Source organism: Takifugu rubripes, chromosome 3 (genome assembly GCF_901000725.2).
Source record: "Takifugu rubripes chromosome 3, fTakRub1.2, whole genome shotgun sequence".
Taxonomy (NCBI): Eukaryota; Metazoa; Chordata; class Actinopteri; order Tetraodontiformes; family Tetraodontidae; genus Takifugu; species Takifugu rubripes.
The window spans coordinates 5,885,466-5,908,335 of record NC_042287.1 but is presented as its reverse complement, the minus strand read 5'-3'; the positions used below and the strand labels follow the sequence as shown (position 1 = coordinate 5,908,335).

Sequence of the window (22,870 nt, the reverse complement as noted above, 5' to 3'; positions counted from 1 at the left end):
CGTAAATCTCTCTGCATGCGTGCGCGCGCGCAAGCATTGATGGTTTAATCGAGACGAATCAAAAATTAATAGGACAGTATTTAATGTTCTTATCAGCTGAGCCATGCAGGCCATGTGACACCGTCTCTGTGTTAGCACAATAACAAATCAATACAATTATCAGCGGATTGTAATGAAATTTTCAGGAAATGCCGATCAAGGGAGAACAAGATGATTGAATTTGTGGCGACGTTCCCGATTCCGGAGGGATCTTTGAACACTGACCTTTCAGATAAAAGCTCGGGTGCTTTGACCATAAAGCATCCAAACGCGTTATGTAACCTTGAAAATTACTGAAATGTGATGAAATGACTCTCCTGGCGGAGCTCTGTGCTCCCCCCCCCCCTACTTACATTACATCAAATAAAATCGGCCGTATTTCGTGCACGTATCCGCGTACATAGTATGTTCACACGTATTTGAATTGTGCGAGCAGACACACACTTAAAAAAGAGCTGCCGCCGCAATCCGGAAGTGACGTCAGCGGGCCCGTCGTCAGATTGTGGATTGTGTTGATGTTTTGTGGAGTGGACGGCCGAAGAAGAAATACTCGCTTTTGTTTTCCTTTACCGGGCCACCGGCGAAGCCCAGAAATTGCGTCTGACGTCGATTTCGCCCTTTTAAAAGCCTCATATTGGTGATAAGAAGGAAACGTCCGGATTGGAGGGTTACAGACCGAAGCATTTGATCGAGAAAGGGAGTAATCGTCACCCGCTGACCCCCCCTCCCTGCTTCCCTTCCACATTGACACCACCATGACGATTCTCCCGAAGAAGAAACCCAGCTCCGGGGTAGGTGTTTCGGACCACGCCGATGACAGCGATCGCAGGAGCGGCTCCGACCCGCACCAACATCCACACACGCACGCAGGTCGGACTGGATCCAGACCCAGGGCTTCACCGCCACCCTGGTCCTATCAACCCAATGCAGCCTCCGCGAGGGAGGACCGCCGGAACATCGAGGCGAGCTCACGGCCGCAGCAGGCCTCCTCTCCGCCCGTCGGCTCTGTTTCACCGGTGGGGCCGGGCGACGGTAGGGACAGCAGCGGCGGGATGGTGGCGGGGACTCGCGGCGACCTCGTCGTGTCGGCCGGCGTTGTCGGCTGTGGAGGAATCGGGAGCTGCTGTTCTGGGCCCGGGCTGAGCAAGAGGCGCCGACAGGCAGGCACTTGCTCCGGTGCTGTGGTGGCGGCTCTGGCCGGGGGAGGTCAGCCCGGAGTGACAGGACCTGGAGGAATGGGGTCCACCCAGGACACAGAGGAAGGAGCCGGAAACAACAGCGAGGACGAGTATGAGAACGCTGCAAGATTACAAACCGTGGACCCGGCTACAATGGAGCAGGTAGAATGCAAATGCTAGCTAGGATAAGCGTTGCTAATGCTACTGCTACGGTACCGGCAAGATAAACGTAAACACTGTTCGGTCCAAACACACCCCTAAGGATTTTTAATAGATAAAAAAATGCCTCAAAATAATCTTAGTTATCGTTTCCGGATGCACCAAAAATACTAATGATCGTTTCTTTGGGCATTTTCAGTCGAAACACGTTGCGTTTCTTCTCAACAGACAGTTATTGAAGCACTCTAACATGCTAATTATCATTATTACAGAGTGTTTGTTAAGCTAATGTGATTACTTTTCGCTCTTAGTGTTTAACAAGGACATTGACGGCTGAAGTATAAACAGTATAGAATATTTCGATGCATCGTGAAAATGGCAAGAACTTAAATTTAATGGGTTCGAGTATTTGATGGAGTGAGAAAATGTAACCGGGCAATTGTTGCTAGCCTGTCACGTATTTTTAGCCTTGTCTTCACATAAAATGCATCTTTTCCTTATCAGCCCCAGCAGTGACAGGAGTTGTAGTAATATTACTATTACCATATCTCAGTTAATCACCAGAAACAAACAAAACGAAATGTTTCACACTCATCATAATAGATAAAGAGCACCACATATGGAAAAAATATTATATGAAAAAATGTATCTACTTATGTCTTCTTGTGTTTTTGGATATTTAGCTGTTTTTCACGTTGCATTATTTCCCCTGTGTGTTTGCAACAGAGCTGACTCTGCTGGCTTCTTTTGATGATTAATTATCTTTGAATATGCTGAGTGTTGCTGTTTTTAACAGATCAAGTGCAAACGTAGAAGTAGAACGCAACCGTGCGCCTCCTTACGACTCTGTACATCCTTGTCTTTAGCAGGAACACTGGTTTGAAAAAGCGCTGTGCGAAAAGAAAGGGTTTGTCATCAAGAAGATGAAGGAGGATGGGGCGTGTTTGTTCAGAGCAGTGGGTGAGTTACACACACACACAGATTTTTGACTCGAGAATGGAGAAGTATTTATTTGGAAGTGAAGCTGGAGTTTAAAAACGGCTCCAAACAAGATGAAGTAAACACATTCAAGTTCTTGTTGCTAGCATGAAAATAAGGCCTTATCTCTACCCACATCGACCCCTCGTCCATGTATTTAAGCAAGGACGGACGCACACAAACAAAGAATCAAAAGCGATTCTGTCTGAAAAGCCGCGCGGACGCGAAGGTTCCCCTCTCTTAACGTGAGCTCCTGAGATTTGAGGTTCTGCCAGTCGCTCGGCCTGGTGGGCGGCACTGATAGTTGTGCTGATTGCTTTCATGGCTGCATCACTGCTCCTTGTCCCTCTCTGATGGCTGCAAGGGTCGGATATCAAGGGCCAGAGCGAGGTTACGTGCTTCAGGCGCCACCTTTGGGTCTCATCTGCAGTGGGCAGAGAAAGAGAGCACAAAACTGATGCGCCCTCCTCTCCGTGTCTGCTTCCTCCCACTAACGTTGCAACGACGAGCACATAATGATTTGATATTTGCTTTCAGGGAGGCTTCTTGTTGTCTCAGCGCTCTGGTCCCATTACATTCGGCTTGTCTAAACACATGTGTTGCTCGTTCCAAGGTGGCAACCACTCAACGCTCGTCGCTCGTGACCACTCGTCAATGGGTCCTTTTCACTTCTGGTTCAAAACCATGTGGTTTTTCCATCTGCTGGGGTCCGTTTACACAATGACAACGCTTCTATTGGAGCTGATTGTTCCGAGAAACTCTTGTGACGGCCCATAATAATCTTCCAAGCTGCGTTTTCAGTGCATGTGACACGGCGGTAATGTTAGTAATCTGTATATGATGTGCATTTTAGATTGCTTTGTAGAAGGGCTGCTTTAGCCATCTTTGAATATTAAATTACCGTAATTTCCAGAATATAGTGCGCACCTGATTAAAAACTGCATAATCTAATTTTAGAAAGAAAATCAATTTTGTACTTATACAAGCCGCACTGGATTTTAAGCCGCAGGTATCCCACGTAGTAATATGAAAAATTAGATCGAAAACATTCAGTACCGGTAGATATTTTTATTACAGTAAGAGATGAGTGACAGACAGGTAAGAAACAACAGCCACTCTTTTCACTTGTATGTTTATACAGAGACCTTAAATCCAATTTTCATCACGTCAGGATTTTTTAACTTTTCTTTTAATTTAATCCGCTTAGCAACATAAATATATTGTACAGGTAAATGCTTTTTTTTCTAACGGTGTCTGTAATGCAGCTACCGTGAAATATACGTTTGTATCAGCTACACACAAATTGCATTATTTATGCTTTTTTTACTCAAACAATGAACAATCTAAAACCTCCCGATGGCCCACCTCTAAATTCTTCTATTTTCATCACAGTGGCGATTGCTTTTGCCTTCAGTCTGATTTGTACAGCGGAAACACCGCGGCCGCCTGCTCTCTGTGTGTTCACCCAGTCTCCCAGAACGTTTTCAAGCTCGGGCCACCTGCGATGTTCACGTCTAAAAGCTTTTGTCGTCTTTTTGCTTTGGATCAGTTCTTCATGTTGGCGTCTCCACTTTCTCGCCATTGATTACCGTAATGCCAAGATTACGCGCGAGTGATCGCTTTTAACTTAAAAGTCGCATCATATGCTTTTCTTCTAGTATTTTCCACGCTGATGAGGGTTAGTAAAAATGACTGATTCACAATAGTTGTGATAGTGCGCCACAATAAAAAACATAAATAAGCCGCACCGTAGAATAAGCCGCAGTGTTTAAAGTGTAGGAAAAAAGTAGCGGCTTATAGTCCGGAAATTACGGTAGTTTAATGGGTGGCACATTCTCAGGAGGAGGATGTGGTTTGGGGCGCGTGTTTGTCACCTTCTTGTAAAAATAATTGGCAATTTTGCTGGAACGGGACTAGTAAGCAGCTCAAACGTCCTGTAACCATCACGATGTGAATGTTGGTCTGTAGCTTAGAGTGAGTGTTGCACAGGAAAGAGACAGACGGAGGGTCCAAATGGGACCGGTTGTTAATGGACAGGAACGCTCCAACGTCATCCCGTCCATGGCTCTGTCTCTTTTAACATGCGTCCACCAGTTAGTGGACAACAGCCGGGCGGCTTGTTTGACTACCCGCCAGTGTGTCCACAGAGCTGTGCAGAAGGTCCTACTAATAAATCTAATAAAGTCTGCGGTTCAAGCAAGAATTCCGGAGCAGCGGTCTGCAGCACGGACCCAACGCGAGCCCTTTCACTGAATACACGTGTCTGCATGACGTTCTGTTCGGTTGGATTCAGTTTGATTCCAACTGGACCTTGAATAAATAAACAGAGCGTGACGCTTCATGTTATTGTTTCTCAGAGACGGAACGTTGGTCTCTGAATTGGCTTAAACCGGGCCTTCCTTTCTTCTTCTGGAGCCATATTTTACCTGAGAGCTCCATCCCATTCCCTGTAATACACCTGCTGAACTGGAACGCTGCGGGAAAAGCTGCTGATTAGTTTTCCCACGTTTGGTGCAAGATTTTCAGGTTTTTATCTCTTTTGTGAACCTTGTAACAAGTGCTTGATCCAGCAGTGTGGAAAGGTGGGTGCTGGGTGGACATGGACCCAGTCTCCATGGGCGACCCTCTGGAGTTGTTGCAGGAGGTCTCCTCTTGTTTCAGCCAGTATAAAGCTGGGCGCTGACGTCTCGTGGTCGCCCTTAAACACACCTCTCCAGAAATACGGTCGTGTGTCACGTTGAAGCTGCCCACATGATCCTTGAATAGCTCACAGTGTGTTTCCTCTTACGCATTCTTCATTTCCTTCTGCTCTGTGGACCACTCGGCTTCCAAATAAGAACTTTAGCGTGATTAAACATTAAACATACTGCTGGACAGCCACAAAAATCTTCATAGTTTATTGGTCAACCAGGTAGAAATGTGTGAACTCCATAAAGTTCTCCTCTTCCTGACTTTGATTCAGTGTTTACAGAGTGATCTTGTGTCGTGACCACTTGGCATGGAATGTGTATGGTTAGCAGCTCTGTTACCACAACCACATGCTTATTTACCTCCCTTTAGCTTCAACCTCTCAGCTTTGTTTTCTGCCACTAGCTGAGGTTAGCTACACAGTCGGTTAAATCAAAGAAGACATATTGTGGAAAACAAACCCTTTTCTGGGTGTAATAGGTGTTGCTTACTTTTGTGCTTGGTGTCACGTAGTTGACGTGAGCTCTATTTCGGCTGCTAGCTTATTGCTTTGGGGCGTTCCTGAGGGCGCCGCGTCATTCTTAATGTCCAGAATGGTTCCTCAACCTGTTAAATTGTTTATTACCCAAGAAACGTTAACACAGTGGTGCAGTTTAGCCAGAACCAGCAGTTTTTAGTTTGAAGGCACTGAAATGACACTGAGGACTTTAGTGACATCATCGCGAGAGCACAAGATGAGGAACGTGACCTGTGCACGCCTGTGCATGAGCACGCACAAGCATTAAAGCCCTCCGTGTTCGAAACCTTTAATTCATGAAGAGAAGAAGAAACAATTTCTGTGGCTTGTTGATTAAACGCCGAGATTTAAAAGTGGACGAGTTGTGGTGCAGATTACTGCAACGGTGGAGAATGAGGGGATCAAAGCAGCATTCGCACAAGAATAATTCACACTAAATAACCTATTTTTGTGCGTTTAACGCAGCAAATCCAATTCTCTGTTTTGGGTTTAGCGTTTGCACGGGCAGATCAGAGGTTTGAAGCCACGTCCAGTTTGCTACCATAGCAACGGAATGAGAGGAAACGATGGTTTGAATTTCTTCCCTGCCTGTGTGTGTTTCAGCGGATCAGGTGTACGGAGACCAGGACATGCACGAGGTGGTCAGGAAGCACTGTATGGACTACCTGGTGAGCCACCCCGCTGCTTCAGACGTCCCCCTGCCCACCTTCTGGGCCCAAAACAGCTCAGAATGCCGCTCTTGTCTTGCAGATGAAGAATGCTGATTACTTCTCCAACTATGTGACAGAGGACTTCACCACATACATCAACAGGAAAAGGAAAAACAATTGCCATGGCAACCACATTGAGATGCAGGCCATGGCTGAAATGTACAACAGACCGGTGGAGGTGTACCAGTACGGCACAGGTGAGCCTTTTTGTCGGACTTCGGGGGGGGGAACCTGTCCCCGGCCTCACCTGTCTGACCTGGCTTCCGTCTCTTCCCGCCGCAGAGCCAATAAACACCTTTCACGGTATCCACCAAAACAACGACGAACCCATCCGAGTCAGCTACCACCGCAACATCCACTACAACTCTGTAGTCAACCCAAACAAGGCCACCATTGGTGTTGGCCTGGGACTCCCTGCCTTCAAACCCGGGGTACATTCACAGAAAACATCCCAATAAGAGTTAGAAGCAAATGTAGCTTTTGGTTGTTCTGCCAGGAATCTGCTGAGTTTCGTCCTTCATTTAGAGAATAGATATTGGGGGTGCTTGCGAGCGGCTTGCCCAGCCGTGTTGAAGTGTAACGCGTGTCCTTCAGTACGCAGACCAGACGCTGATGAAATCGGCCATCAAGACGTCGGAGGAGTCGTGGATCGAACAGCAGATGCTGGAGGACAAGAAGAGGGCGACAGACTGGGAGGCCACGAATGAGGCCATCGAGGAGCAGGTGGCCCGGGAATCATACCTCCAGTGGTTACAGGACCAGGAAAAACAGGCCAGACAGGTGGGAGGACGTCCCACGTTTACTGTCCTGCACACACACACACACACACACACACACACACACAGCACAGTCCAGGCTAACCAATGATAACCGTCTTCCCTTACAGCCCCGGAAGGCCAGCGCCACCTGTAGCTCGGCAACAGCAGCTGCCTCCAGCGGTCTTGAGGACTGGAGCGCTCGGTCGCCACGACAACGAGACTCCGACCCCTCCCACTCCGACCTGTCAAATACTCCATCTAGCAACAACAAGCCACCGTCCCCGGCCGGAGCTGCTCTCATACTGAGCAAACCCCCCTCCCCCTGTGCACCAGGTACCACACACACACACACACACCGTCACCGTCTCCAACTCCCTCCCTCTGAAGAGGATCGTCCTTATTCACCTTGTCATGAGGAAATCTCTCAGTCGTATTATGGCTCAGCAGCAGCGTATTGACAGGGTTCTGATTAGTGGCATCTCTGATGAATCTGTGTGTTTGTAGGTCCCAGCAATCAGAGTCGTCATCATCTGGAGTACAGAGCCATCATGCAGGAGATGTCTCCTACAGCATTTGGTGAGTCTACCTGCGTCGGCCCACAGATAAAACAGCTGTAAACGCCGTCGTCCTTATGGAAGGCATGACTTCTGATGGTGTAAGCGGGACCAGCCTGAAGCTAACGTTGAGGATTTGAGGGTTTCTTAATAATCTGGCCCTCTTCCTCCCTCTGAAGCCGGACGGCACATCTGACCTGGCATATGGGGGCTATCCTGTCAGACCGTGACGGCCGTGTGTGTGTTGCAGGGCTGACGGACTGGGAGGACGATGAGATTCTGGCGTCGGTGCTGGCCGTGTCCCAGCAGGAGTACCTGGACAGCATGAAACACCAGAGCAGCTCAATGCACCGGGAGAGGGAGACGTCCCCCGACAGCAGCTGATGGCTGTCTCCCACCCAAAACACTGACCTTTGATCTCACCTCCTGGCTCTCCGCCGTTCAGCCCCCGCCCCCCCCCCCCCATCCCGCCTCAGACTGCGCACAGAGATCGAGCAGGGAAAAATCAAACTTCAAATTGTACACTTGATATTATTTTTTATCCAGGTGTTTCAACTAATGAATTCTCCGTTATACCGCCCCCCCTTCCTGCTTAGCTGTCCCCTCCTGCCATCTGCGTCCACCCAGTCGGGATCCAGCTTCATTCCCTTCATTTCCTGGTTTCCACCCAGGAGGATCTGACTGGACGCTGACGGGACATCAAGCGTAATTGTTTTTTGGGGGGGGGGGGTTTCCCGTCCTGCCATTGAGAAAACACTTCAGCAGCTCCAGTAAACCAATGAGACTGATGGTTTGTGTTTCCTGAGCTGTTTGAGCTCTGGGCTTCGGGACAGAACGCAGACCCGAACAGTTGGCAGGATCCTTCCCACCGGGGGCCGCACAATAGAAATGTCCACGTCGCCGCGCCAGCGCGGCGCCTGCCCGTGCGAAGCCTGAAGCTGTTCCACTGCATGGTACCTAAACTATTTACTTTGGCTCTTCTTTTAGTAAACAACGCTTGCTTTCTTGTTTTTTTTTCCTTCCTTGCAACAGTTGAACCGACGAGTGTGCAAAAAATCCGCGACGATCCAACGCATAGAACCAAACCGTCGCCCCGACGACGGGGTTTTCTGATGGTTGTCGTCAGAAAATGCTTTGTGTTTGGGCAAATGACTAAAAGGAGAGCCTGGAAATCAGGAAGCTGACCCGTGTATATTGCATTATTATTACAAACTGTAGCTGCAGTTACATATTTAATATGTATGGTATGTATATCAGGCAACAATGGTAACTGGTTGTTGTGGTAAACAGGGAACTAATCTGGGGAAAGATCTGACCTACACATTCTCACAGGGCCTGTGTTTGTTGACATGTTTACAACAGAGTCACGTACAGAAGAGCTTCATTTAATCCAGATTACCTGAATTCCCAGGTACCACTGGTCCAGCAGGACGAGTGTTCCTAACGGTATCCCGCGTCCTCAGTTCACTGTCAAAACGATTGTGGTTCCAGATTAATCGCATTACAGTTTTTGTCATTTGTTCCTCTGGGAAGTCTCCTCTGAGCTCCCGCCACCAGTTCTTTTGTACAAAGATTGCTGAAAATTAAAAATTCTTGCAGTTTTCGTTTTATTCAGGCTGTTACCACAAGTCTTAATCTGTTTATAACCGCATCTTTCTGACTGTTATTTCTTTTGTCGAGGGTTACTTGAGTTCCATTTCATTCGCACCCGCCATGTCACAGTAAAACCGGTCTGAAGTGGAGCTGAAAGCAGCAGCAGCAGCATTCAGAGGGACTAACGACACTTGCTGCTCCTGGCTGCAGCTTTCAGCTCTTGTGTTTTGAGTTGCTAGTCTTCACAGTCCAGGAACGGGTCTTTTCGCCATAGTCCACATCCTGCCTCTCCGTTCCTGTAAAGTTACCGTAGAAGACAAATAATAATAATAATCTCGATAAACCTGGCTCTGACGTCATGCCCAGCTGTTAACAACAGCTGTTAGACCCTTATTTATATCGCTGGCGTCCCAACTCGTCCCACACTCTTTATTTCTATATATCTATATGGATATATACTGTATGTATGCAAGCTAAAGACGTCTGCTTTAGGCTCATGTCCCCTCGCGGTTTTCCATCTTCCTCTCCCTGGAAGTCATTTTATTTGCTTGTGAGTAGAAGCAGACCAAAAGCAAGCGCTCGTCCTCATCTTCACCTCCATCGTCATGGTCACCCCGTCCGCCAGACTAGCTGCATGTTGACAATATCATAATAGAGGAAAAGCAACAGAAATAATAAAAAAAATTAATAAGTCAGACTTATTCTGTTTATGATTGATAATTGTTATTAATATAAGTTTGTTATATTTCTTTTTTGAGGTGAAACTAAATGAGTTTCTTTGAATAAAAATGAAAATGTTTTTGAAACGATGGCTGGGGCAGCGACACACGTTTATGTTGGCAACTCGATGGAACGGCGACGTTAATATTCTGTAACCTGTTGAAAAGAGGCTCATCGGTGAGAATGTGACCAAAGGCAAGGCGATCGGATCGGATCGGATCGGATCCTGTCTGGATTCACAACTCGGTCTGTTCATGCTAAATGATGCACGTTGGCCTTCTGATAATAGGTGGAGCCTGGATTTATGACAGAAGCATGTGGGCTGACTTTCATAGTCACACAAGTGATTAAATAAAAATGAAATGCTAAAATCAGACCAACATTAAGAGTAAATAAACAGTTGCTGACAACTCCTGATGATGATGAAGATAATAGCACTACAGCCCCACCTCCGGTTTCATTGTTCTGCTGCACCATGATGGGTTTCAGGCCCCCTGAGACCTCCAGATGATGACAGTTGTCCCCAGTATGATTTTGTCTGCACTGCTGACATCTTCTCCACAGGTTCTACAGATCTGCACCAACATCATGCAGAACAATGAGACCATGTCCATAAACTAGTCAATGCTCAAAGATGTCCACCTCCCCCCCCCCACACACACATTCCAGGACCCTTCTGCTAATGCAAAGGGCCCTGGAATGGGGTGTGACGCCTCTGTATACTCTGTGACACAACTGCCACAATCCACAAATACCACGTATGGACATTGGAAGGGTACTGGGACTGGTCCAGGCTGGTGGACCCACTGTCTCTGATGGATGAGCTGGTCTTCTCAGGATTCCTCTCTGCTCTGGAGGGCAGCAAGTTAATTAGAGTTGAAAGTCTGCACTTGTAGCACCACTGACTCTAAATAATGCCCTCTGAGGGTTTTGCCTCCATACAATTTTTCAGGCAGGTGTTTTGGTTTTTTATAGTCACTTTTACACCGTGGGTCTAACAGTCTGCTGCTGAAGGAGCTGCTGAAGGCCCCCACAGTCTCGTGTCTCAACATTTGTTTGTTATGTGATAATTATGGAGTAACAAGAGCCTTTGCTTCTACAGGTTTGGGGTTATTATCTTGAGAAAACGTGATTTTCTCATGCACGCACACCCGACAGGGTATGGAACCTGTGTTGTTTATCATCCTGGAAGTAGTGCACCAGTTGTTATCAGGAAGTGTTTAAAAGGCAGTGTTCCCATATTTGCATGAGTGTAGACAGATATTTGATATTTGAACGAATCCTGATTTATAGTTTTCAGAAATATAATAAAACAGTGGTGAAATTTCCCAGAAGTGGCCGACAGAAATCCCCCAAAACACTGCTGACCAAAACCACAACTACTCATCTCACATTATCCAAAACACACCCTAATGATCTAACATGTCTGGGAATTCTCGGAATGGGAGTCAAAAGTGAATCAGTCATGGAGGCTGTAGTGTGATGTCTGGGGCTGCTAACCTGCCGTTATGGATGGAATCATGAATCCTGCTGTCAGCCGGAATATTCTGAAATGCTTTTGTTGCACCAAAAGCAGAGCTGGAGCTGTGAATGACCTTTGCTGGTCCCTCACACGGGTCGGCAGTTGGCGACAAACAGGTTGAGCCAACGGGAAGGAGGCAGATGGCGGCCGAGGACCGAAGTGGAGCAGGGAAGCCAGAACACACTGACGTTGTGAGAAGGCTCAGAGAATCTGCCTCTCTGTGGGGGTGACGACTGGGTGGACAAAGCAGCCACGGGCAGAGCAGAATCAGGGAAAGGTCAAAGGTCAGGCAGATGTCTCAGAATACACTTGTCCCGCCGACCGTCTGAGTGACTGTGCTCTTCAAAGCGATACTTTCTCCAGGATCGGCGCCTTCTTTCTCACATCTCAACCTACAACCAAACAACTGTTTTTATGTTTGCTACAATTCACCTAAAACTGGGCCCATTTGGCTGCCTGGGTCCTGAAGGAGAAACTTTACAGGTATGATCCGGGGTGCAGAAATCCAGTCCTTGAGGACTCTGGTCCAACTGGGATTTCTGTTCTACCAGGCTCTTACCTGAGACCCCACTGTTTTGGACAAAGATTTATTCCTGTCTGGTAGGACTGAAAACCGGCTGGACTATTGCCCCTAAGGACTGGATTTGTGCAGCTGTGATTATATTAGTAATAATTTACAGGTTAATAACCATTTACTCTGAACACTTAGACAGCTTCTTTGCCCTTTCTCCAAGCATGTTTTATGTTTGTTTCCACAATAGTAGTGATGACTCCAAATCTTGAATATTTAGAGATTAGGTAGGTCATGTAGTAGCTCAGTATAATTCAAATTACAGTCTAACTTTTAATATGATCATATTCATCATTACATCTGTATCTTATCTGTTAAGAATTTTTATTTATTAGCAAGTGAAGAGTCTAGACACTGGCCTATAAAATATAAAGCCAAATTACGAAATCATTAAGACATATTAACTGCTAAAATAATCTTTTTAGCTACTGATTTTTCACAAACTGTGTTGCCATCCACCTGCATTTAGATTATTTCGTCATAATCTATAATTGAAAATTAAATAGAAGTAATGCACATTAATACACTGGTGCCGCGTCCATAAAGAAAAGGGCTGATTTAACCTGCAAATAGTCATGTATGCGCGTTCAATTGTGACGGTTGACGTCACGTGATCTGGGGTAGCCAATCATATTCCACTGCGTCATTAGCCAGCGCGTCCTGTGACAGCCAATAGGATCCCTTAATGTTGATTCTGACCGAGAACAAAGAAGTCATTGTTGCGAGGAGAAGTAACAGGATCTCTCACTCTGATTATTTTTAGGGCGTTTTATCGCAAACGTCTAGTAAATATGTGCTCCACAGAAATGCCATTCCGTGTTTTTATATTCCTCTTAATATTTAATAATGTTTTTTTCAATAATGTTAGTATCGTTTAGGTCTATCGTGTTCTTCTAAATCAAGTTTTGTATACTTTGAATGCTACTCCTGTATTTATTTTAAAAGAAGTTGCCACGTCTACAAAGGAAATTGGATTTATAATGTTAAAAATCACCACTATCTCAACCTTAGAGCAGGCTTAGCCAAAGTAATTTTAAAAATTACTTCACATAGATTAAACTACGTAATTTCGTTCCGCGAATCGTGATCAGCGTGATACATCTTAAAACTCGGATGTTATCTGTGCAGCAGTAGTTCCTGTAGTTCTGGAACATTTACATCCTGGTCTAGCAGTTTTTATCGATCCCCGCAGGTTTTGCTCGTCTCCATTGAACCCGTTGCTGCCCATTTTCTGTCCGATAAAAAGAAAAAAAAAAAGACTGGCTCCTGTGTTTTGACACGGAGAGGAAACCGGAAGTCGTTTCCGGTTGGAAATAATTTGGAGCCGAGGCTAGCTGAGTGGCTAGCGTGGTCTAATCACGGAAGTACCAGGGAAAAGGCTCAGCAGTGCGGCCACTGGCACCAGGTGAGCAGCATGGGCGCAGGGACCCACAACCAAGCTTCAGGGGAAAACACAGCGAGCCGGGGTCAAAGTGAAGGTAAGCGTATTCGGAGGATTGCAAACCAAGAACCCTGAAATCCATCAACGTCGGCGCTCGTGTCATTTACCTCCGGACAGTGGCTTCTTGTTTGAGTCACGACATTATTTATTAAAGTTAAGAATTTCTAATTGTCTCTCTGTGCCCAGCAGACCGAGCTTCGTGACCTGCTGGGTAGTGAAGGCTAGAGCAGTAGCACATGAAGCAAACCCAGCTAGAAACTGCTCACAAGCCTGCTGAGCTTGGTTAATTTTTTTTCATATTTACTAAGTAAATCAAATACTCAACTCGTATGGTCTCGCAGTGGAGCAGGAACAAGGCCAGGCTAATCGACCCCCGAACACTTGCTTGGGACTAGTTTTCGGACTCTTGGAGCCGCCGAAGCGTTTTCCGTCGGTTTTGTTCTTGTTTTCGCTTAATTCACTAGTGAACAAAGCTACTTGGTTAATGTTAAACCATCAACAACTGTGCTGATTACTTGCTGCCAGTTGGTGACGTGGAGAATTTGTTTGCAGGTGTGCCCCCCCCCCCCTCCGCCGTTTCACCGCACACACACACACACACACACACACACACACACACACACACACCGTTGAGAATCCTGCTTGTTTAATCCGCACATCCTCCTCCCAATCCGTCCATTGCTGTTATTAACATGAGCAAGGACAACACATATAGTAACGGTAGCGATGATAAAACAATATTGAAGAGTTGATTTCTTTGTGTGGGAGATTTCTTTTAACTTTTAGTGTTTTGTGATTTAGGACTTGTAGACTGTTGCTCAGGTGAGCAACAGTGGCACATTAATATGGGGGTGGTTGTTTGAGCTTGGGCCCCTGCGTTAAAGGGTCTTTTCCCCATTTATGTGTCCACTCTGCATTTTTTGTTAATAGCCTTTGCAATGGTGGTTTTTAAATTCTGTAATTGTGGGCCTTAAAAAGAATAAAAGTAAAGTTTGAGCACAGTTGAAACTTTCTAATGAAGCACAGCGGTAGAATCCACTTGTACTCGCAATAGGTGGATGGTTGGATCACGTATGTGTCAAAATGAACCGATTTAGGCTTAATGTCCACATGAATGCACGTCGCCCTAATTATTGCTCATTATTACAGTGAACAAGAAGTTGAAGTACATCAGCCTGGCAGTGCTGGTGGTCCAGAATGCATCGCTCATCCTCAGCATCAGATATGTGCGCACGTTGCCTGGGGAACATTTCTTTGCAACGTCTGCTGTCGTCATGGCTGAAATCCTGAAGGTCTCCACCTGTCTGGTGCTCATCCTGATACAGAAGAGATGTAAGAAAACTCTTGTTAATATCGTTGATGTTATAAAGCAAGAATGCAGTTAAGGCCGTTCATTAAACACATCTTTGATTGAACGACTGTTTCTTTTATTTAAAAACCCCACATGGACATTGAACACAAACTTGTTGTGGAAGTGGTTGAAGTTGCTTAATTTCACCCAGTTCTAAGAAACCATGACTGATCTGTTGTGCTCATTAATTTAAGTTTGTGGATGCAGCCTTTCATTGATAAACGTGGTGACGGAGAGCGTTCACCGGGTCAAATATACCACTTTGTTTACAAAATGAAGTTGGCCGACAGTCGCCTCCTCTTTCCTTTCCCTCTCTTTCTCGCCCCACAGTCAGCGTGAAGGACACGGCTCTTCTTCTGCTGGATGCCATTGTGTTTCAGTACAAAGACACGCTGAAGCTCGCCATCCCCTCACTCATCTACACGCTGCAGAACAACCTGCAGTACATCGCTATATCCAACCTGCCAGCAGCCACGTTCCAGGTCAGGTGGAGGCTAAAGCGTCCATACGGGAGCATGTAGCAGTAACGTGATCCTTTAGGCTGATGTCAGGCTCATCCTGACGTATGAATGAATGGAACCTTGATGTATATTTGAGTGCAACGGTGCCTGCCGTACTCCAAGTGGATATATGTTTGATATCTATGTAAAGGTTTTTATTTTTTAGTTCCGGGTAGAACAACTTTATTCTCTATATCCTTTTTTTTATCACCTGGATTTTTCGCAGTAAAATTTGGTGACGCAGCTAAAATCCCGGTTCCAAGGTAAAAACCAAAGTAATTAGCTTCGTTGAGCCCTTTGAGTTTGTCTTCTTTTCGGCGTTATGCTTTGCCAGCGGATCCTCTGCAGACTATGATCCCATGGCTCCGTTTACTAATTGTGTTCCCTTTAGTCTTGACTTTACCCCTGAATGCAGCTTATCTGCGTCATAAGAATGTCATCAGCTACACATCACAACCAGTCTCACCCGAGTCTTTGCTCAAGGGCTGGGGCAGATCCACTGCCCCAGATCGTCGCTACTCTGGATGCTGTTCTCACTGTCAATTTACATCCACCAGGTGGCGCAAATCTTCCTGAAAATCCTTTTTTTTCCCCCCTGTTGAAACATTTCAATTGTGTTCTCCTAAATCGGTAGAGTCACAGAGGGGCCTCCTGGACCTTCTGGGGGTCTGGTGGGTGACAGCAGATAGCTGATGGGGTGTTTGTGTGTGTCCCCACGCTCTCAGGTGACGTACCAGCTCAAAATCCTCACCACGGCTCTGTTCAGCGTGTTGATGCTGAGGAAATCTCTGTCCAGAATTCAGTGGATTTCTCTGCTGCTGCTCTTCACCGGGGTCGGCATCGTCCAGGTACCGTCTCCGCCATCCATACCAATCGCTCCTCGCATTTTCACTGCTGTGATTCGTGTTGGTTCTTTCGCAGGTGCAGCAGGACCAGAAGAAGGAAGCGTCCGTGTTGGACGGCTCCGACCAGAATTACGTAGCTGGTTTGATCGCTGTGGTGATCAGCTGTCTGTCCTCGGGGTTTGCCGGCGTCTACTTTGAGAAGATCCTGAAGGGGAGCTCTGCCTCCGTGTGGGTGAGGAACGTGCAGCTGGGGATCTTTGGCACCCTGCTGGGCCTGCTGGGCCTGTGGTGGAACGACGGCGCCGCCGTCGCCGAGCGCGGTTTTCTGTTCGGCTACACCGACCTGGTGTGGTGCGTCATCTTCAACCAGGCCTTCGGTGGGCTGTTGGTGGCCGTGGTGGTGAAGTACGCCGACAACATCTTGAAGGGCTTCGCCACCTCCTTCTCCATCATCATCTCAACGGTACTGTCCATCTACCTGTTTGGCTTCCACGTGGACCTGGTCTTTACGGTGGGGGCGGGGCTCGTCATCGGCGCCGTCTATATGTACAGCCTCCCGAAAACAGCCAGCGGCCCCCTGTCCTCGCCGTCCTCGCTGGCGTCCCTGGCGTCACCCCGGACAAATAGAGACCCAGCTATGGAGGCCTTTCTGGAAAAGTCAGTGCTGGTGAAGTGACTCTTTTCTCTTCTCTTTCTTGGTGCTCGCTCGCTCGCTCGCTCGCTCGCTTCCTTCCTTGCTGCTGCCGGCAGCTCCAAATCCGTTAACGCTCTGGGGGTTTACGTCTTAACCACCTTTGAATTGTTTTCTGAAGCTTTCGCTCAGCCTCCAACCGATGACCTTCTCCCCTCCCCCGGGAGAAAGGGGAGATGTTTCATTTGCTTCCTGCTGTCCTTCTAACTGTCTCTGCTCCTCTTGATGGACATCAGTCGGTGCCCTCAGAGCGCCGAACTGGCCTGTTTCTGCTGCTCTGTGTTTCCTCAAGGAGAAGGAGGGAGATGATAACTTCATCCTGTGTTTTCTGTTAAAGACTAACCCGTTCTCCTCTGTCTCAGAGTTCCTGAAGGCTGCGTACCTTCTCCCCCTGCCTCCTACACAGACTTACTGCTCAAAGCACAAAAGGAGGAGGAGGAGCAGGAGGAGGAGGATAAAGATAAAGGAGCTTGGCTATCTCAGAGACCCTGACTGCCACACATCCTTTCCTGTCTGCCTTAAATCTGTTGACTCTACTAACTCGGTGAATCGGCGCGCCGCTTTACGCCGCGTGGACGCCTGGTTTGGATCGTCGATGCTTCAGGAGCAGAATCTGGTTCGATTGATTTCACTGTGCAGCCTCTGATACAGCTCAAACATGTTCAAAAACAACAGCACAGTTTTCCTTGTTCGCTATAACTGGGACGTCTCTTTTCTCGGAAGACACTGCGTTAACATTACATTTGGTTGGTTGGTTGGTTTGGTTGTCCTCTAACAGGCGCCCTGCAGCATACCACAGACCCCCCAACACAGGAGGGTCTTTTTGTTGTCGAAAGGGGTCGACTGTTCGGTGCCTTCTCGTGTGCACAGAAGCCATACAGCCGTGGTGGTGGTGGTGATTCGTGTGGGTAGTTCAATGAAGGATCGTCTGACAGTGAAGCCTTTCCAAGGCTCCGCTCAGATGGTTGGTGTAAACGTGATCGGGGAAGCTGTCGGGTGGGAAGTCTCGCTTGGTGGGACGAGGTCCGTCGAGGGATCCTGAATGTGTCTCTAATTCGATGCGATGCCCGGTGACCTACGGGCGACACTTGCGGCGCGAGCGCGGTGAGCCGGTTCGGCGTTTGTCCTGCTGTCCTCTGGACGGTGATGTTGTCTGAAGGTAACTACAGCAGAGTCTGCTAAAGATTAGCATCCCAGATTAGCCAAGAAGGCTCCGCTTCAGCAGTTCATGTTACAAATGTTTAATGAACACATTCTCAAGTCTGCTGAAGGGGGAAACTTTGGCAAAAACCTGACGGTATGAGAAAGTCATGTGACCTCCACGTCGATCAGCCATCCACCATAAAGCCAGAATGAATAATTATTACACATCAACTAACTAGGAGAGAGAAACAGCTATTTTATTACTGAGGACTGTCTTTTATTTCATGAGAATCAAAAATGTGAAAGAACAAGGGTCTCAGCATGATGCAGTGTGTTGTTGCTGCAGCTTCACTATGTCGCTACCATAAATGTCCTCAGAGAGGAGCACCAGAACCAACCCAGACCCATCACAGATGGCAGAAGCAAAGGTCGGTGTAGGTGTTACGCCTGCAGGCCTTTCAAACGTTCAGTCACCAGGATAGAGGCTGTATCTCACAGCTGAGCGGCACTGAACAAGGACAAACATTGTTACACTACTGTCCCCCTTTGGCAAAATTCAACAAACACTTTTTTACATCATCAAATTCTCCTTCAACTGCACTCAGATACTCCTGATGATGATATTGTTTATTAGTAATCCGTGTAGTTGTGGGGAACAAATGCATGCATATTATGTCAAGCTGTAAAATGTCTGGGCATTCAGAGAAAACATATTTTTAAACAGGTTTAATATAATAAATTCTTTTGCACTCAAAAAGTTGGCTGTCTTTCATACTCGTGTTCCTGTTACTGAGAAACCGTGAGCGACAGCAGGTCTAATGATTTTAAATATTAATGTTCCATGATGATGTAAACCAAAAATATCGAAGTGTTTGAGTTTATTCTTTCAATTGCTGAATTTTGAAGACTCTGAGATAAGCGAATGTAGGCGGTGGCACATTTCAGTCTTCAGAACTGAGCAGACGGGTGTTTGTGGAAGGACTCGGCCATCGGCTGCCTCCTCTCTGATGTTTGAGGAGGATTTCTCGGTTTTATGGGAGAATCAACTGTTTCAACTGTTTGTTCGTACCTGATTCCTGTATCAATCCCTCTGTACAGATTTATTTCTGGAAAGATTTATATAAAGTATCATATGGATTCAAAACCACTGACGTTTGTCTTGTCAATAAATGATGAACATCCAGGTTATTATATCTAAATTATGTTCAAAAGTCTCTGCTGTGGTGGTTTTTGATTGTAGCCGGTGTGTGACTTCAGTTTCATAACATTGTCAAGTCTTTTGGTCCTGAAAGACAAATTATCTTTTCAAAAAATCCAGTTTTATCCGGAGGTCAGCAGTTATTACTGGTGCTTGTGGTGTCGGGGTTATAACGGGTTATAACAACAGTGGCAGCTCATCTTCTGCTGGCAGTGTTGTTGTTAAAGATCAAATGAAGTTTACCCCATCTGAACTAGCTGCTTTTTCTAGGCCAATAACAAACTGGATTGACTAAATAGCCCCTATTCCCAACTATTAACCAAAACTCACACTGGAGCTCTCCTGAGAGGTTCTAGCAAATCTGAAAATCAAACCAAAGAATTTTTCGATTTTTTGGATGACAGCAATGACCAAAACAGACCACTAGATGGTGCCATATAAACTTGTTATATGTACATATGGAAAGACATATTTATCCATATGTATATGCACACGCAAGTTATATATGCAAATGTATTCAGTCTGTCTGTATATTCATATGCACGTACATCGTATATGCACGTATGTTTGCATGCATGCATGCCTGCCATCGGCAATAAAGTGTCCATATGATGTCAGTGTCCCTCGGGTGAGCTAAGCTCTTCTTCTCTTCCTCAGGTATGGAGATAAAGAAAAGGGATCCTAAGTGGTGAACTGGTGAAGCACCTGCTGCCTCCTTGTGTACATCTGAGGTGAAAAGCAGCAGAAATGCTGCTACAGCCCCCTTATGTAGTGCTACTGTGTTCTTATCATATGTGAAGTGCTGTAAGGATTGTATAGGAACTACACAGTCGACATCTGCACAGTATTATATAGTTTCACATTTCTGAATGCCAGTTTTGAATGAGGAAACAACATTTTGGGGTGTTTCTTTTTCATTTATAACGGCTGACGGGTGATGTTATACTCAGTGTTGGGGGTTAAATAAGAGTTTAACAATAATGCACACGAATTTGGAATATAGAACTAGTATATATATATATATTATAGAGCTATTTCTGCAGCCTTTATATAGATTAGTATTCTGTGTTTTAATATATAGGCCTTGTGGGGTGTTATAATATAAGTATTAACAGAAATTCTCATATAAATGAACTTAAAAAGGGAAATAAATATTCCAACATGTAGGTTGTTTGGTACAAAACCATCTCAGTGGTGCTATATTTTTGCTTTTATTTAATTCATTGGCCCTTTTATACCTTTCTATCCCACATGGTTAACTTATTAAGTTTTTTTTACAAGCTCCTTTGTTTTAAAGTTGTTTTTAAGGTCTGTTACAAAGTTGTAAAACATTCATTAAACACAGAGTTGGTTTAAAAAAGAACACTTTGAAATAAGGACTTCAGTCAGACGTCTGCTGCTGTTTGTCAATTGTTTCCGTTAACTGAATAATTCAGAGACATTTTGATGTAAAAATGTGTTTTTTTAAAGCTTTTCAAAACTGTTTAACCATTTTTTTTAAACAATGTGAACGTATTGTTTTTATTTATACTTCAATAAAACACTAAATGTTTGTTAAATGCACTCTGTCCTGACGTGTGAACCCCTTCTGCTTTCAATTAATGTGACACATCAGAGAAGTGGAGAGACAGACAGGCGGGCAGACAGACAGACAGACAGACAGGCGGGTCTGGACCGCAGGGGAAGCGCTCGTCCAGCGTTCCGGGGGTCAAAGAGAGCTCAAACACGGGAGTCAGGTCCTGCGCGTTCTCAGGGCGGCGTGGAGGCCTCGAACAGACAGGGAGTCAGGTCTAGCATGGAAAAGCGATACCGGTAACTCTCTGACGCTGGCAGACAGGCGCTCCATCCTTAAACAGGGCGATTACCGGCTCCTCGACGCCCCCTGCAGGAAGAAACAAGCAGCACACGACCCAGAACCCTGGACCCCAACAGGGATGCCCTTATATCCTACCCATCCTGCCCCGGAACCTTTGGCCTGGCCACACGCGTCCTGGTGAAGACAACCTCTGATGCAGTGCAGGGTCTCTAGAAGCACAATTCTAGAGAGACCACCACTCTGCTGCCTCTGCCCATGGAGATAGAAGAAGTTAATCACTTTCTCTTTGTATGTCCTTTAGGGGTCTTCCTCCACCTCTTCTACACCTCCACCGTCATGGCAGATCCTGGTAATCTGGGCAGATTGTGGTAGTCCTGGCAGATCCTGGTAGTCCGGGCAGATCCTGGTTCTTCTCATAATCCTTGGAGACCCTGGTAGACCTGTTAGACCCTGGTAGTCCTTTTAGATCCTGGTTGATCCTGCCTGCATGTCTCTTTGACTGCTGTGGTAATTTAGGAGCTGATAGCTGTGAAGAAGCACTGACCTCTGGGCAGTTAGCAGACTAGGAGCCACGTAGGGCTGACCCCTCTCCTGTGGGTGGGTTCTAGGTTCGGAGGCTCCAGGTATCAGCCTGGACTGCAGCTGGTCTGGAGGAGAGCAGTAGCTCACACCAGACATGGCGTCAGCGCCGGTCAGTCTGGTTCTCTGGACTTCCTGAAGCACCGGACCCATGTTAGCGTGATCCATAAGCATGTACATGGCTGCAGACAAGAGCTGCAGATCCCTGGAGATCTGAGGGATGGAGGGAGGCTGCCAGGATGCCCTGATCAACTCAAATAATACCACGGAAAAGCATTGTTTTAGTCACAGTGAAAGAACTTTTCACAAGCTTTCACACACTTTTCAAATAAACAGTGTAAATGTAATGGTGTTGCTGCTGTTATTAGTAATAGTAATATTGATATTAAACTACTGACGCGGCCCGATGCTGAAAAGTTAGTCCATGCATTTGTTTCTTCCAGGCTGGACTATTGTAATTCTTTATTATCAGGGTGTCCAAGCAACTCTTTAAGAAGCCACCAGTTGATCCAAAATGCTGCAGCTAGAGTTCTGACAGGTATTGACACAGGAGATCACATAACTCCTGTAATGGCGTCGCTTCATTGGCTGCCCATTAAATTTAGAATAATTTTTAAAACCCTTCTTTTGACCTACAAGGTCTTCAGAGGCCTAGCTCCATCCTACCTGGAGGGGCTAGTGACACCTTATCAGCCCAATAGACTGCTCCGCCCTCAGAATGCTGGTCTACTTGTGGTCCCCAGAGTCTCTAGGGGTAGAATGGGGGGCCAAGCATTTAGCTACCAGGCCTCCCTGCTATGGAACCAGTTCCCTGTCCAGGTACGGGAGGCTGACTCCATCGCTACTTTTAATATTAGACTTAAAACCTACCTCTTTGAAAAAGCTTATTGTTACTAATTCTGTAGTTCCAGTTACTATTATAGACAGACAGATTATCACACTTAGGGGGTCGTCTTATCATTAGGTCACATCTTAGTTATGCTGCTATAGGCCGAGGCTGCCGGAGTCCAGAAACATGATCACCTGACAGGCCTCTGTCACCCCACTGGGTCATGGTTTCCTCTCCTCTCCTCTCCTCTCCTCTCCTCTCCTCTCCTCTCCTCTCCTCTCCTCTCCTCTCCTCTCCTCTCCTCTCTGGACTGGGCTGGGCTGGGCTGGACTGGACTGGACTGGACTGGACTGGGCTGGGCTGGACTGGACTGGACTGGACTGGACTGGGCTGGGCTGGGCTGGACTCTTACTCACCCAGGAGTTGAGAGGTCTGCCTCCCTCTCACAGGTGAGGCTAGAAGAGGTCAGTCATTATTCACATTGTTAAAC

General features: G+C 46.5%; 2 protein-coding genes across 5 annotated transcripts; both read left to right on the top strand.

Annotated features, from left to right (window-relative positions):
• The first annotated feature begins 514 nt into the window (after positions 1 to 514).
• Positions 515 to 9,192, top strand: otud5a (OTU deubiquitinase 5a). 2 transcript variants are annotated; one of them, XM_029834245.1, is made up of 9 exons: positions 515 to 1,379; positions 2,246 to 2,336; positions 6,163 to 6,227; positions 6,310 to 6,466; positions 6,552 to 6,700; positions 6,864 to 7,049; positions 7,156 to 7,360; positions 7,532 to 7,603; positions 7,832 to 9,192. In XM_029834245.1, the coding sequence occupies exons 1-9, from the start codon at positions 795 to 797 to the stop codon at positions 7,963 to 7,965; spliced, it is 1,644 nt and encodes a 547-aa protein (XP_029690105.1). In that variant the 5' UTR covers positions 515 to 794; the 3' UTR covers positions 7,966 to 9,192. The 2 variants fall into 2 exon arrangements, with proteins under 2 accessions (XP_029690105.1, XP_003963065.1); XM_003963016.3 differs by having other exon boundaries at positions 516 to 1,379; positions 2,243 to 2,336.
• Positions 9,193 to 13,255: 4,063 nt separating this feature from the next.
• Positions 13,256 to 20,715, top strand: slc35a2 (solute carrier family 35 member 2). Of its 3 annotated transcripts, none has more exons than XM_029834246.1 (6): positions 13,256 to 13,465; positions 14,578 to 14,760; positions 15,110 to 15,261; positions 16,005 to 16,127; positions 16,201 to 16,781; positions 19,814 to 20,715. In XM_029834246.1, the coding sequence occupies exons 1-6, from the start codon at positions 13,402 to 13,404 to the stop codon at positions 19,839 to 19,841; spliced, it is 1,131 nt and encodes a 376-aa protein (XP_029690106.1). In that variant the 5' UTR covers positions 13,256 to 13,401; the 3' UTR covers positions 19,842 to 20,715. The 3 variants fall into 3 exon arrangements, with proteins under 3 accessions (XP_029690106.1, XP_029690108.1, XP_029690109.1); XM_029834248.1 differs by having other exon boundaries at positions 16,201 to 16,791; XM_029834249.1 differs by lacking the exon at positions 19,814 to 20,715 and adding an exon at positions 17,178 to 19,302 and having other exon boundaries at positions 16,201 to 16,791.
• Positions 20,716 to 22,870: the final 2,155 nt, after the last annotated feature.

Excerpts from the sequence above, each read along its gene's own strand:
- otud5a (XM_003963016.3), top strand. The coding sequence starts at position 795 with ATGACGATTCTCCCGAAGAAGAAACCCAGCTCCGGGGTAGGTGTTTCG. Across the intron at positions 1,380-2,242 it reads ACCCGGCTACAATGGAGCAG|CAGGAACACTGGTTTGAAAA; the intron begins GTAGAATGCAAA and ends CCTTGTCTTTAG. Across the intron at positions 6,701-6,863 it reads TCCCTGCCTTCAAACCCGGG|TACGCAGACCAGACGCTGAT; the intron begins GTACATTCACAG and ends CGTGTCCTTCAG.
- slc35a2 (XM_029834246.1), top strand. The coding sequence starts at position 13,402 with ATGGGCGCAGGGACCCACAACCAAGCTTCAGGGGAAAACACAGCGAGC. Across the intron at positions 14,761-15,109 it reads CATCCTGATACAGAAGAGAT|TCAGCGTGAAGGACACGGCT; the intron begins GTAAGAAAACTC and ends CTCGCCCCACAG. Across the intron at positions 16,782-19,813 it reads ATGGAGGCCTTTCTGGAAAA|GTATGGAGATAAAGAAAAGG; the intron begins GTCAGTGCTGGT and ends TCTCTTCCTCAG.